The 14,919-nt window shown below is 40.0% G+C and overlaps 1 protein-coding gene across 1 annotated transcript in view; it reads right to left on the bottom strand.

The window, feature by feature from the left end:
- Positions 1-14,919, bottom strand: part of PTPN9 (protein tyrosine phosphatase, non-receptor type 9) — a 74,218-nt gene that overhangs the window by 27,397 nt on the left and 31,902 nt on the right. Inside the window, exons 2-5 of the mRNA XM_018065986.1 lie at positions 12,123-12,266; positions 9,751-9,840; positions 8,905-9,029; positions 3,532-3,637 (exon numbers count right to left, since the gene is read on the bottom strand). Coding sequence (XP_017921475.1) covers positions 3,532-3,637; positions 8,905-9,029; positions 9,751-9,840; positions 12,123-12,266 — 465 coding nt within the window. The remainder of the gene's footprint in view (positions 1-3,531; positions 3,638-8,904; positions 9,030-9,750; positions 9,841-12,122; positions 12,267-14,919) is intronic.

The raw sequence follows: 14,919 nt of genomic DNA, 5'->3' as shown, positions 1-14,919 counted from the left end.
TTCTCTTTGAATTTATATAACAAAACATCTACAGTATTTTCACTATTTTGCAGCAAATAATGGAGGACATACAAACAGTAAAAGAACATTTGAAGAAAAAGATATCATGTTTTTAAGGAGTTCAAACAACAAAAAAAGGATACTATTATTTTAAAATTCTATATTCAAAAAAGGAGAACAATTATAGAATGCAGTACTGGGACAGTTAACGGAAACAGATACTCTTATTTGTTGGTGACAATGTATATTTCTTTTCCGCTTTTATCGAGGGTAACCTAGTGCTGTATAAGAGAGACACAAGAATATTCATAATCTTTAGCCAAATAATCCAACTCTCAGAAATATCTTCTTAAAATAATTTAAGAGAAAGAGCAAAAATAACCATAATAGTATTATTTAAACCTGAAAACAATCTGAATAATACAGAAAGATGGTTAGATAGTTAAACTGTCTATGATATATTAACTTACCAAGTTATTGTGACTCTGTTAAAACTGATAAGTAAAAGGCCTATGTTGTGGAAAGGAGAGGCTATTTAGTATGCAAAACTGGAAAGAAAAAAAATAGCTATCCATATGGAAAAAAAAGTCAGATTCCTACATCTTATACCATACTCGAAAATCAACTCCAGATGGATTAAGGTCTTAAATCACAAAAACAAAATTTTTAACTTTTAAAAGAAAATAGCTCCTCAAAAAATTAAATGTAGAATCACCATATGATCTAACAATTCCACGTGTAGGCATACACACCGAAGAATTGAAAGCAAGGACTCAAACAGATGCTGTAATACCCATGTCCATAGCAGCATCATTCACAATAGCCAAAACGTGGAAACAACCCAACTGTCCTTCGACAAATGAATGGATTAACAACACAAGGTATATACGTGATAGAATATTATCCAGCCTTAAGAGAGAATGAAATTCTGATACATGCTACAATACGGATGAATCTTAAAAATATTAAGCTGAGTGAAATAAAACAGACACAAAGGGCAAATACTGCATGATTCCATCTACATGAGGATCTAAAACAGGCAAATTCACAGGGACAGAAAGTAGAAGAGAGGCTGCCGGGGGCTGTGGGGTAGAGAGGGGATATACTGTTTAATGAGCACTGAGTTTCTGTGTGGGATGATGAACAGTTTTGAAAATGGATAGTGGTAATGGGTTACATTGTGAATGTACTTAATGCTACTGAACTGTACACTCAAAATTGTTAACAACAGTAACCACAAGATTGTGTATAAGTGTATATTTTATCACAATAAAAAAATAATTAAAAAATTAATACATATGGTGGAATCAGTGGTAGAGCAGTAAAAAATAAATATTTAATATCATTTTTCTGACTTTGGAATAGGGAAGGACTTATGATGCAAAATGTACTAAGCAGAAATTAAACACAGACACATCTAACCATATTAAAATGAAGAACTTTTGTTAGTCAAAAGGACTCTACAAAAAGTGAAAAAGCAAGCTATAAACTGAATATATGTGTATATGTGTATGTATGCATATAGATGTGGATATATGTATATAATACAAGTATGTGTGTGTGTCAGTTGCTCAGTTGTGTCTGACTCTTTGCGACCCCATGGCCTGTAGCCCACCAGGCGCCTCTATCCATGAGATTCTCCAGGCAAGAATACTGGAGTGGGTTGCCATGCCCTCATCCAGGGGATGTTTCTGACCCAGGGATTAAACCCAGGTATCCTGCATTGCAGGCAGATTCTTTACCCTCTGAGCTACCAGGGAAGCCTGACATACACACACAGAGATTAGTACTAATACATAAACAACTACATAAATGGACGATAGGAAAATGGGTAAAAGTCATAAATAGGCATTGTGCAGAAGAAAACATAAATGGCCAATAAATATATGAAGAGATACTCAATCTCACTAATAAAAGAGATTTTGAGTTATATCATAAGATACCATTTTATACCTGTTGATTGGGAAAAATTAAGAAGTATGACATTATCATGTATTGGAGAGGATGTGGAAAATTTACACATGGCAGGCAGGCACAACCATTTTGGAAAGCAATTAAACACTATCTTAAAACACTGAATCTTCCCAGGCCTTATGACCCAGTAACTCTACTCCTAGATGTATACTCTAGAACATTTTCAGTGGGGGTGGTATCACCCCCAGAGGGTGAAATTAGTTCTGAGAAGACTGGGAATGGGAAAAATGGTCCAAACATACATGCTCTCTTTGCACATAAAGCAGAGATATACATTCTGCCTTAGAGATATTCTTCCACACACACACCAGAAGATATGTATAAGAATGTTCACAGCAGCACTGTTCATAATATTAATAGCAAAAATCAGAAAGCCACCCAAGGAGCCATCAATAGAAGTGGATAAACAAAATGGTATATTCACCAATGGATGAGGAATTAAAAGGCATGAATCCTTCAACCATCAATTAGAAAGGAATGAACATCAGCTACAAACCACACTAGCAATTTTAACAACACAGTGATGAGTGTAAAAATACAAGTCCCAGTGAACAACATGCAGTATAATATTCTCTTTACATAATTTCTGCTAGAAAGCTGTAGTAGTAAATGACCACTTCTAAACATCCAGTTCCACAGCACTCCCCAGTGAGACACCAGAACAAAGACTACACAGACTCCTGGGTGAATGTTTTTCCCGCTGCAGGTTGTTATGCAGCGGGTCCTGAAATCAATTTAGTGAGTCATGACTAACACTTTAAAAAAATGATATAGAATAGAATACTCAAAATGACTATACAGAGTAAAGTTTGTTTTATGAAACATTTAAAATTTTGTTTTATAAATATGTACACAAAGATCTATACACCTATATCCTTAGATTCTGAAATCTACACATCTCTGAAACCACTGGTTTCTATTGTTAGTTTGGTGCAAAAATCCATGCAACAGCAAACTCTGACCTGAAATTTCATAGGTTATTTATAACCTTTGTTCTTTTCCACTCATTATGAATAACACATTTCATTGCAGAAATACTTGATACTAGAGTGACATACATACCACATTATCTTTTAAAGTTCAAAATATTAAATAACACCTCTGGACCTAAGAGTTTGAGACAAGAGAATAAGAAACTATCTCTGTATATAACTTTATATGTATGTGTAGAGTTAGTGTACATATACTTTTGTGAACTAAATTGCAATGGAAAACATGGTTCTGACTAGACTAAGAAAAAAGTCTGAAAATCACTGGCTAGGTTACATTTTTCACAGACAATGACCATCCCTAGCCTTCATTAATTTTTATTCTATAAAACTCTGAGAAAGAGACATCCCACCTTTACAACTCATTGTCCCTGTGCATTTTAATTCCTCCCACTTTACTTTTAAGACTGTTTCTTATTCTGAGGAAGCAGATATTGGTCACCATTTACAGGTGACCTTGACATTGAACATAATTCTGAAGTTTACATCATTCCTAAATCTCACAAAGAATAGAAAAAAGTAACCACTGAAGGAGGGTTGAAAGGGTCCTCTCACAGCCTTTCCTTACCTTTAGCAAGTTTAGGACTTTCTTGCCAAGATCCAGCTCAAAGTTGGTATAATTAGAACCGCACATGTCATAGATAAACACCAGTCCATTCCTCTGAGTTTCAAAGCTGTAAACCAATCATTGAACAAAAATATTTATAAGTAATAAGATGGATGAGGCAGATTGAAAACCTGGCTCAAAAACAAAGAACACAGAGAGTGTGGGACACATATGGGACCGAAATAACTGCCTTCCCTGAACACTGGCCTTACAAAGAATTTATAAGAAATACATATTTGGACTTTGACCCTGTTTCCTGGCAGAATTCCTAAAACTTGGAATTTCCTAGGAAAGCAAGGAAGGTATCCATTGCCATATTAATGAGGTGACCCTTGGAATGCTCTTAGGACACCTAAGGGTGGGGGCTGTTTGCCAGAGGAACCAACCACATAATTAGAAAGGGCTGGAACTTCTAGCCCCACCCTCCCATACCCAGGAAGAGGACTGGCGCTGGAGACTGAGCTCAGTCCCCAATGGCCAGTGATTTAATCAATCATGCCTTGCAATGAATGAAGCCTCCATAAAATGCCAAAAGGATATGATTTTGGAGAATTTCCAGGTTGATGAACACATGAACACATGCAGGTGAACACATGTAGCCCTCTCAGACAGGGCACGGAAGCTCCATGCCCCTTTCCCCACACCTTTCCCTCTATGCATCTCTTCCATCTAGGGGCTTCCCTGGTGGCTCAGATAGTAAAGCGTCTGCCTGCAATGCAGGAGACCTGGGTTCGATCCCTGGGTTGGGAAGATCCCCTAGAGAAGGAAATGGCAACCCACTCCAGTACTCTTGCCTGGAGAATTCCATGGACAGAGGAGCCTGGTAGGCTATAGCCCATGGGGTCGCAAAGAGTCAGACATAACTGAGCAACTTCCTCTCAGAGAGGGCATGGAAGCTCCATGCCCCTTTCCCCATATCTTTCCCTCTATGCATCTTTTCCATTTGGCTTTTCCTAAATTATACCTTCTTATAATAAATTGGTACCATATTAAGTACAATGTTTGAGTTCTATAAACTGCTCCAACAAATTAATCAAACCCAAGGAGGGGGCACTGGACCCTTTGATCTATGATCAGAAGCAGAGATGACAACCTGGACTTGCCACTGGTGTCTGAAGGGATGGTCTTTTAGGACTGAACCCTTAACTTGTGTAATCTGAGGCTCTCTCCAGGTATATAGTGTCAGAGTCGAGCTGAACTGCCAAATGCCCAATTCGTGGGGGAGAACTGCTTGATACTATGGAGGAAAAACCCCACATGTTCGAAACTGAATTATACTTATTGATGCATATTTATCCAGATTCATCAAGTACCAAACTCATAGTCTGAGAATGTTCCAGAGCATCTAGGTTATCAAAATTTGAACTGTTTTCTCCTTTATCTCTGAATCCGACTATCCAAATTCTGTACCATACTATGTTTAACTAAAAAGTTTCCTCCTCCATGAAGGTCTCCCTGATAATTGTCACCAAATGTACTACCATTGTTCATACCCCTCGAAGCCCCACAAATCTTTCTGTGGATTTTTCTAGTGTCTCTTAAAGTACTCCAGTTTTGTGTAGCAATCTCTTCTCTCCTAGAGGGCAAAAACATGTTTTGTTCACCTCATTACCCTCCACAGTCCACAGCACAGTCCTTGCAAATATCATGAATGGTCACAGAATTGTAATTCAGTGGGCTCGAAGCTCATCACTAAGAAAACACTGTGGGCCTATGAAAAACTGTAAAACAAAATTCTAAACTTAATGATGATGTATTTATCTCTTATGACTTTAATGAAGGAAGAGAAAAACCTACTAATAGTCTTTGGGAGGCATAAGTACATAAAGTACTGGTGGGCCTATTCCCAGATTGAAGTTAGGAGCAAAAACTATCACTTGGTCCAATCTCCTTAATTCCTAAAGTTGCACTCTTCCACCAAGCCCGAGTGGGCCTATTCCCAGAGTACATAAAGAGCTGGTGGGCCTATTCCCAGATTGAAGTTAGGAGCAAAAACTATCACTTGGTCCAATCTCCTTAATTCCTAAAGTTGCACTCTTCCACCAAGCCCGATCTTTACCTGCTTCTGATCTGCACACCTAAACGTCTGTTAGAAATAAATTATTTGATTGGACTATTCACAGATGATAACAATAGTTTTCACATGTATTTATATTCAAGAAAACTTTTTGACACAAAACAAATTCCTGAAATCAGGAATCTCAATGTTATTTTGTATCCTTATTTTTTGTTTCTGGCATTACCTCCTGGAAACCTCCATAACTTCATCCTTTCAACAGAAAAAGAGGCAGAAGCACCTATCCATGAAGCAGCACTTCAAAAATCTCTGAAGTAGAACCAAGTTCTATACAGACTTAATCTCAAATGGCCCCTCACATGTTAAAGTGAGAGCTATATCTTGTCTCCTTTTTTCACAACCCCGGAGAGACTAATTTACCAAGATCAAAGATGCTGTTAAATGAGTGGCCCAGCACTGAGAAGACCACCCACATCTAGAGATGTCGCTTCTCTCCACAGGCTCAACAAGGGCCAAACTAGAAGAATTACAGGTTTTCCCCTCACAGCTCCAGCTCGTGGCAGGGGATTGAAACAAAGAGAAATCAGCACCAGAGGAAACAGAATTTAATAAAAGAAGTTATAGTGCATAATGATGCAGATTCTATATTCCTAGACCTGAAACCACTCATCCTTTGAAGGCATACGAAATACAAATGCAATAGCATTTTCACTTCCCTGGGTACAGAATATAAGGTTTATCATTCAACAACAACACTGATTCCCTACTAAGAATAACTGCTTCCCTACCCTATTGAGACTGATTTCTGAACTAGGATATAACTGGGAACACCAGGAAGACTACCGCTGCCCCTGACATTTGCTTCAAAATAATCAAAGGTAAAAGGGTGGGTGCTGCTGCTGCTGCTGCTGCTAAGTCGCTTCGGTCATATCTGACTCTGTGCGACCCCATAGACAGCAGCCCACCAGGCTCCCCCGTCCCTGGGGTTCTCCAGGCAAGAACACTGGAGTAAGTTGCTATTTCCTTCTCCAGTGCATGAAAGTGAGAAGTGCAAGTGAAGTCACTCAGTCGTGTCCGACTCTTAGCAACCCCATGGACTGCAGCCTGCCAGGCTCCTCCGCCCATGGGATTTTCCAGGCAAGAGTACTGGAATGGGTTGCCATTGCCTTCTCCAAAAGGGTGGCTGAGGGGCTATCAACAAAACTAGACTGGTTTCAGATCATGTGAAAGTTGATGATACGATTTCCTCTCCACCATGGGGATTTGGGAATTTTCCATCATATAATGTTGAAAAGAAGGTTCCCTGCCCTCCTAGAGCTTACCATCCAGTGGTAGGTAAAAAGAAAAAAAAAAAAAGATAAATGACATCATAAAGCTGCTGCTGCTGCTAAGTCACTTCAGTCATGTCCGACTCTCTGCGACCCCATAGACGGCAGCCCACCAGGCTCCTCCGTCCCTGGGATTCTCCAGGCAAGAACACTGCAGTGGGTTGCCATTTCCTTCTCCAATGCATGAAAGTGAAAAGTGAGACTGAAGTCGCTCAGTTGTGTCCGACCCTCAGCGACCCCATGGACTGCAGCCTTCCAGGCTCCTCCATCCACGGGATTTTCCAGGCATGAGTACTGGAGTGGGGTGCCATTGCTATGTATAATTAAATACAAAATGATTGGTATTAGTAATAACTGCTATTAAAGTCAGAGTAGAAAGAATTTTATGACTAGTTGGAGGGGTGAGGGAGCCAGGCACAGAAATCGGGCCTTCAGGGAAGGGCAAGATTTAGTGAAGAGAAAGGGTTTCCTCCTCTTCCATTCTGGTTCAAGGTAACAAAGGAAAACAAAAATTTCTACTCACTGGTAGAATATTTCATTTAGGAGGAAAAAAAAGGGCTCACATTTATTTAGCTTACATGCACCCTCTGAAAAATGAGGAGTCACTGAGGATTTTTAAGAAAGTGATGGAGATCATGAGCACAAAGTTTTAATTGCATTTACCTGTGTGGTATTCCTATGGGATTCAACACTCTCACTGGAAAAAGCAAGCTTTGGTCACTGTCATGCCTGTATGAAAGCTCTGACTCTAAGCTGCTCAAAGAGGGAGCCAATGCTAAATTTCCTGGTAAAAGAGCCTTCCACTCAACCCCCTCAGGTAAAGAAACATTTCAAAGGGAATTATATTCCAGAAATTATGTCTGAAGAACAATCATAAGAAAGAAGAACTGACAAATCCTTTCTCCTTAGTAACTTCTCGTTTTTAGAATAATGCTGTGGGTGTGGTTTGGATATATCTCCCGCTCAACACCACCAGCAAAAGCTAAGTACATGAAAGTAACAATAACAAGGCAGGAGCTAAGTGAACTAGACACAGAGCCCCACCTCAGAAAATCCTTCAGCTATCCCATCCTCTAAACACAGAAGTATGACTAAAGTGCACAGCTGCCTCTCACTATCTCCAGTCTCAGCCCTCGATATATCACTTCTAACCCAGAGGACCAGTCAATGACACTGGGAGCAATAACACACTGTAAATGGTGAGCTCGAGGGAAAAAAGGATGTAAAAGAGAAAGATAACACAGTAGGAATACAGATAGTTCTGACCAAGAATGAAGAAACCAGGGTCTTAGACTTAGTTCAATCAATATGTGATGACTGTAAAAAAGCCACAAAACTTCCTGGGGCCTAAGTTTCTTTGTCCATAGAACAGTAATAATACTATTCACCTAAGAGCAGGAATGGAGACATCACCCAAGCTGGTTCTTTTGGCTTATAGAGGAGCCTAGTGGAGCCACAGTCCACAGGATTGCAAAGAATCAGACACAACTGAGCAACTGAACACAGAGCACACTTATTTATAAAGATGATTCTGCTTAACTTATGCTCTTGGACTCCTCTCTCCTGAATGCTGATTCTCAAAATCCTCAGCATTATTCCACTTTTACAGATAACGAAACTGAGGCTCCAGAGGGTTTTGAAAATCAATACCAGGGGAGAATGGTCAGAAAGAATGAGCATGGGTCATCTTACCTTCACACTCTTTCAATAAGTAATTCTCAGTACACTAAGAATGGCTGGTTAATTAGCTTTCTTAGCCTCTGTTACCCTGAAATAGAGCCAAGCAGGTAAGGATGCAGAATACCCATCATCTTGATAGTGCCTGGAAACACGCCAAGTCCTTAAGGACGTGGAGTGTTTTCTATTCATAGCACTGCCCAAGGCACATCCTAGGAGCACGGTAAACGCACTGCTGAGTTTAATCAAATCAAACACTGGCACTTTCCCATCTGTATGTAGAACACCCCAAAAGATAATGTCCAAACTCACCTATCCACAGCTCTGTCCAGCAAGTAAAACAGAGCCTGAAGTACCACATGTTGGACTGACTTGTGGGGATGATGTAATCTGGCAGTGAAGAGGGCGATAGAGGCTCCTGTTGGGTCCCGAACATTCTAGAGCAAACAAAACAAGAAATATTTAGACATCAAGTAGAAAAATCACAGAAATCACTAAGGCTTCTTATAGCTTGGACAAAGGTTTGCCATAAAGAGCACAGATGCTGACAATACTTCTCTGACTTGCATCAATTGCTCCAGAAAAGGAAAAAAGCTTTTTAATCATCCCATGTCTGACTCCCAGCACTCCCAGGATCATATTCCTATGGTAGGAAAAAACCACGTTCTCATAACTCTTCAAGTACAGAGAAATTAAATTAAACAATGGTCTATATTGGCTGCCTAGCTGATTTCCCAGAGAGGATAGCGAAGAAAAAGCAACAGGAGAAAACCATAGAATACAACCATGGTTTCCATGCTCTGCCTTAAAAGTACCACTGGACACTTACCTGAAAGGCTGTGGTCCCTAAGTGGAGAGAACTTAGGTTAAATAAGCAAGGACAGGGCTCTGACACACTGTATACAACTCCCAAAGGTCTTTACTGACCTTAATGGACCAATGAAGAAACTTTCCTAAAACTACTAAACAACTGAGTTTCAATTATTTCAGTTATTACTAGAATAATTTTATGCCAAACTTCACAGCTGTTTTACATCTATTCCCCACTATTAAGACTCTCTAGATTCAGGACAAGTCATCTAGGAACAAAGTCCAAAGAGAACAATAGTTACAAAAGGAAATAAAGAGATGTTATAAGAGGGTTTCATAAATACTCACCAAGATGGTGAATTTTCCACTAAGGATCTCAGAACGGAGAGGTTCCTCATGAGGTTTCAGCTTCACAATGCCCTCCTTCCTTCGTGTTTCCTAAAAATATAATAAGCAAGATAAATTAATATAAAAATACTGTATACTTATGACAGCTTTATGTAACCACCAAATCTCAGAGATAAGGGATTTTAGAAATCAGCTTACTGAAACATGAATTCCTTTGTAACCTTCCTCGAGGCCAACTGTTAGCAGAATTCTTGTCCAATGCTACCTTATCAGCCCCTCAGAGCTTAGGATCTTTCCTTTGAATGAGTGAGAAGCCTAACCCTGAAGACCAATCAATATATATCAATCATTAGAGTACAAAGCTAAACTTCTTAAACATGCAGCAGCACTGATATTAAAATATGCACCTAAACTGTCTGGAAGCATATATCCTAACATCTCATCCAGGCTTAGGCCTCTTCTGTCTTAAATAGGAGCCATCCCCCACTTAGTATCCTCTGCAACAATAGCTACCATGATCTCATTTTAATTCATCTTCAGCCAGATTCTTCAAGCTCACCCTCAGCTCCCTCAACACTCATTCAATCACATTCTCATTTCCTCCCAGTCTAACCATACCACCCAGAGCCTCTGCTCCAGTGACCAGGACCTTCCAGTCACTGAATCCAGTGCACATCTGTAGTCCTCCTTTTAATAAGGTTGACCACTCACATTCTCTTTTTCCTAAGAGATTCTCTATTTTTTTTTCTCTTGGTTTTTCTATTTCTTCAGCTACTCCTTCTAAGACTATTTTGTGGGCTTTTTATCATTCACTTGTTCACTCATTTCACTCACTGACTCATTCATTCATTCTGCCAATATTTATAGAGCAAATATTATGTGCCAGGCACTGAACTAAGTGTTAAGAACACTGCGGTGAATACAGCAAACTAGGTCTTTGTTCACATTCTTCCCCAATTCATCCCAAAATCAAATTCAAATGCCTGCAGAGGCAAGGCAGCAAATGAAGACAGTATGCAAGCTGGAATCACAGGAGAGTGCATGCCTTACCTAAACCATGAAAATTTAACTTAAACAAACAATAGTGAGAAAAAAGAAAAGAGTATGAAATGAGGTTCTGCTCTACACATATCCCCTACTCCTCACTCTCTCCCCAGATGCCCACCCCCATTCTCATGGCTCCAATATTTAGCTGCAATATTCTACTATGGTCACTCTCAAGCCTCTACTTCCAGTCCAGCCTTCTTTCTCAAACCCTAGACTCATATCCCAACTGCTTGGAGGACATGTCGATTTGGCTATCCCACTGGCATTTAAACCTTAACATGGCCAAACTGAACTCATGGCCTACTCTGTTCACATACCTATACCCCTTCAGTGTCTCTTAATTAGTAAATGCCGCCACCATTTACCACTCTGTTGCCCAAGTCAGAGACCTGGAATCCACCACTCTTCTTTCCTCATACACCAATTCAAGTAACTCTGTTCTATCAATTTCACTTCTAGAATCTACCCACTTTTTCTCTATTCCCACTAACACTATGCTTAATGACACGACAATCATCTCTCTCCTAGCAAGTACAGCAGCCTTATAATGGATCTGTCTCTGCTATAGCCCTTCTGATCCATCCTCTAAAGCACAGTGAAAAAAATCTTTCCAGAAAGCATATCTGATCAACACATTTTGCTGTTTATACTGTCAATGAATTTCTCTGCCCTTAAGAAAAAGCAGATACTCTCTGATCTGGCCTTGTTTACCTCTGTTGCTCAATCTCCTGCCATACCCCCACCCCTACTGAGCATCTCCGCTCAGCTCAATTTCCCCCTTGCCACTAGGCATCTGTTCTTTCTGCCATACTCCCCCACTGTCCAATTCCTACTCACTCTTCTTACTTTAGAAGTCATTTCCTTCAGTAAAGCTTCAAGTCTCCTAACTAAACATGCTTTCCACAGAACACAGTTTTGCCCTATCATAGCTTTCCTATAATTCTTTGTGTACTCTCTCTTTCTAAACAGTAATCTCTGCACCTTGAACATAGTAGGTATATAATAAACAACTGTTGAATAAATGAGTATTGAACAAGATGATCCATAAAATGGGTGTAAGTGAGCTTTAGTCTTAAACTCATAAACTAATCCCAGTGCCTCTTATCCCCCTCTCCATTTTCTTTTTTAAATTTATTTAGGGAGAGTCTAAATATCTTCAGAAGGATTTTCTGACTTCAAGGTAGGGCTCCTGGATACTACTCCACTATTGTTTGTTTTCTTTTTTAATGGACTGGGGAGAAACACCATGTGTACAGACTGGCAGAGACAACAGCAATATAGAGAGCCCAGGTACCACACAGCAGGTCCATCTCTGAGCTACGTACTCTGTAGGAGTGAAACAACTCAATGGCTCGAAGCACATCAAACTTCCGGGCCATGAGGAATTTGACGGCCACATTCCAAGACAGGGGGGATACGTTGTACTGAACTGTCCACTTGTTAATCTCTTCAAGAAACTGCTTGGTGGCCTGTTTGAAAAAGAAAATAAAGAATAATTATTAGAAAATATATTTACAGAAACAAAAAAATAAACAAGAAAAAAAAGACACTTTCTCCAAGCCCAAGCAAGTTTGAACCCCAAGACAGCCGGGAAAAACAAAAGTTGGAAACAGATCTGAAATCAGAAATTATTACAATTCATACAAATCAATGAGGCCAGAAGCCACAGCCAGGTTCAGAGAGCAGGGCTTACTTAGCGCAAGGATATATGAAGAAATAATGAGGGGGGAGAACAAGGTTCCCAAATAAGATGCAAATTACTGGCCCCAAAGCAGAAAAACAGCAGTTCGTTGTCTGTGCGGTTTTTTTTTAAGGCTAAAAAAGAAGTAAAGGGCCCCTCTGAAGGGTTACTGCATAATGCACAGGGCAGCAAAGCAGTCTCAGCTGCTGTTTTGGTCCCATAGGCTGGTCACACACAGTAAAGCAATTAGAAAATGGTTTTGGCTTTGGAATTAGCAATACTGTGGAGAGCAGCAAAACGATTACACAGAATTTAATGAATCTAAAGGCCAACTGGTCTTTGCACTGCCTGACCTCACAGGACCTCTCTGTGCTTCATAAAGCAGCCCTCAAAACTGGACACTAGTGGCCAGAGGGTTATTAGCAGCTCCTCTGGACAGTGGTCTGAGGGAGGGATGTGAAGGTGGAGAACCTGCTTCGGGGGAAGGGTGGGAAAGTTTCATTCTCATGGTTTAAGCCCAAACTGACAGGATGCCTACTTCATAATTGTTGCTGTCTTTTAATCCACGTTCTTTTATCCTGCCTCACCCTACTTCTCCTTATATTTTAACCAGTCTCTGCTCTAGTCAAACCACTCTTCTGTTTCTTCATTTTAGAACAGGATTTACATCAGGATTTTTTGGCATGCATATTTTAAACTGCTAAACATTTCCTACACTGCTATTTGGTCCCTTCCAACCAGAAACTTCTCTCACATATGGATCCAAAATATGATCAACTTGATGAGAATTCTGAGGTTTAATTGATCAATCAATCCCACAGTTAAGATGTATTAATTAAACTATTATGTATTTAACTATTTGTTAATATCTAAAGGCCAACTGTTGTGCTACATATAAGGAATAAAAAAATGAGGTTTGTTTCAAGAGGTATAAGACCAAACTATTATGTGACCACAGTCTCTAATTTTTCAGTTCAAAAATAGGCGAGAAAGGGTAATAGCAATGACCTATTCAGAGTCTTGGCAATAAGTTCTACCTTGCAAATACAATCCAACTTGCTACATATGTGTTTAAACAAATAGCAAACTACAGTCCTGGAAAAGTCAGCAATAGCTCATACCACAGCCCCAATTTCTAGGAAAGGAAAAAGGCACTTTACAAAGTGGAGCAAAATCTAAGAGGCTTGGGGCTGCATCTGAGCTTTAGAACCCTGCAGCTGAGGCAATATACCTCACATCAGCTGGCAAAGGAGGAAACCAGCAAAACTAATCAAAGTGCATAAACAGAAAGAGCCAAGAAATAAAGGCTACGAAGAAAAGCTTTTACAATCACTTTGGCCCAGAACCACTTGAAGTCAGCCCAGAGAAATGAGTCCCAGAGAAGACAACAGCACAAACTTAGAATGCTCCCCCCGAAAACAGTTGGAGTTGCCTCTGTGGGATAAGTGGTTAGCATCAGAATGAGGAAAGACGGAAGAGAAAGTGGAGCATAAAGGTCCCAGAGACAAAACTTCAGGAAAACTGGAAGGTCCCAGGAGATTTTGTAAAGGCTATTTGTTTAACATATCATCTTTTAAAGCCAGCACTTCTGGGCATCTCTGAAGCTGCCTGTAGAATAAAACACCAGAATAACAGAATATATTTTTCCTCCTTTTCTAATAAAAACAATAAACAGACAAATCAATATTCAGGTGGGAGGGGAAAATACAGTTAGATGACCAGGAGGTAATATGAACGCCACCTGTTTAGATGATTATTTTTTATTTCTTATACCCCAAATGAACTGACTCCTTGGAAAAGACCCTGATAGTGAGAAAGACTAAGCGCAAGAGAAGAAGGGGACGACAGAGGATGAGATGGTTGGATGGCATCACCAACTTAATGGACATGAGTTTGAGCAAATTCCAGGAGACAGTGATGGACAGAGAGGCCTGGCATGCTGCAGCTCATGCGAAGAGTCGCCAAGAGTTGGACATGACCTAGTAACTGAACAACAACAACAAGAGACATACAGGTTTTACACACTTCCTTCAAGGTACCTATTGGCTTCCTTCTTATTAAACTAAGTTCTTTCAAGGTTCTTGATGTCGTGTAGCTCCCAAGAGCTGCTGCCTTGAGCTGACCTCTGTTCCCTGCTGGTCAGGATGCTATTCTTGGCTTTAAGCACGGGAACAATTCCTCCAGACTTGGCCTGACTAGGCTTTGCATGAAGAGTCCAGCGTCCAATAAACAGAGATGTGGTATTCACAGATACAAATACACACATACACCACCTGTTATGGTCAGCCTTGGATTCACTCTCCTGTATCCCCACTCCTCTGGAGGAAGAGATGAACCTCTTACAGAAGCTAGAAAGGATGACCTTTCAACAACAGCCGCTCTCCAAACAGTTAATCAGATCTTTAACAGCCTCTCTCCAAATAGTTATCAGATCTCTCCCT

Source organism: Capra hircus, chromosome 21, assembly GCF_001704415.2.
Source record: "Capra hircus breed San Clemente chromosome 21, ASM170441v1, whole genome shotgun sequence".
In the NCBI taxonomy this organism is placed as follows: domain Eukaryota; kingdom Metazoa; phylum Chordata; class Mammalia; order Artiodactyla; family Bovidae; genus Capra; species Capra hircus.
This window is presented reverse-complemented; position numbering and strand designations above follow the sequence as displayed.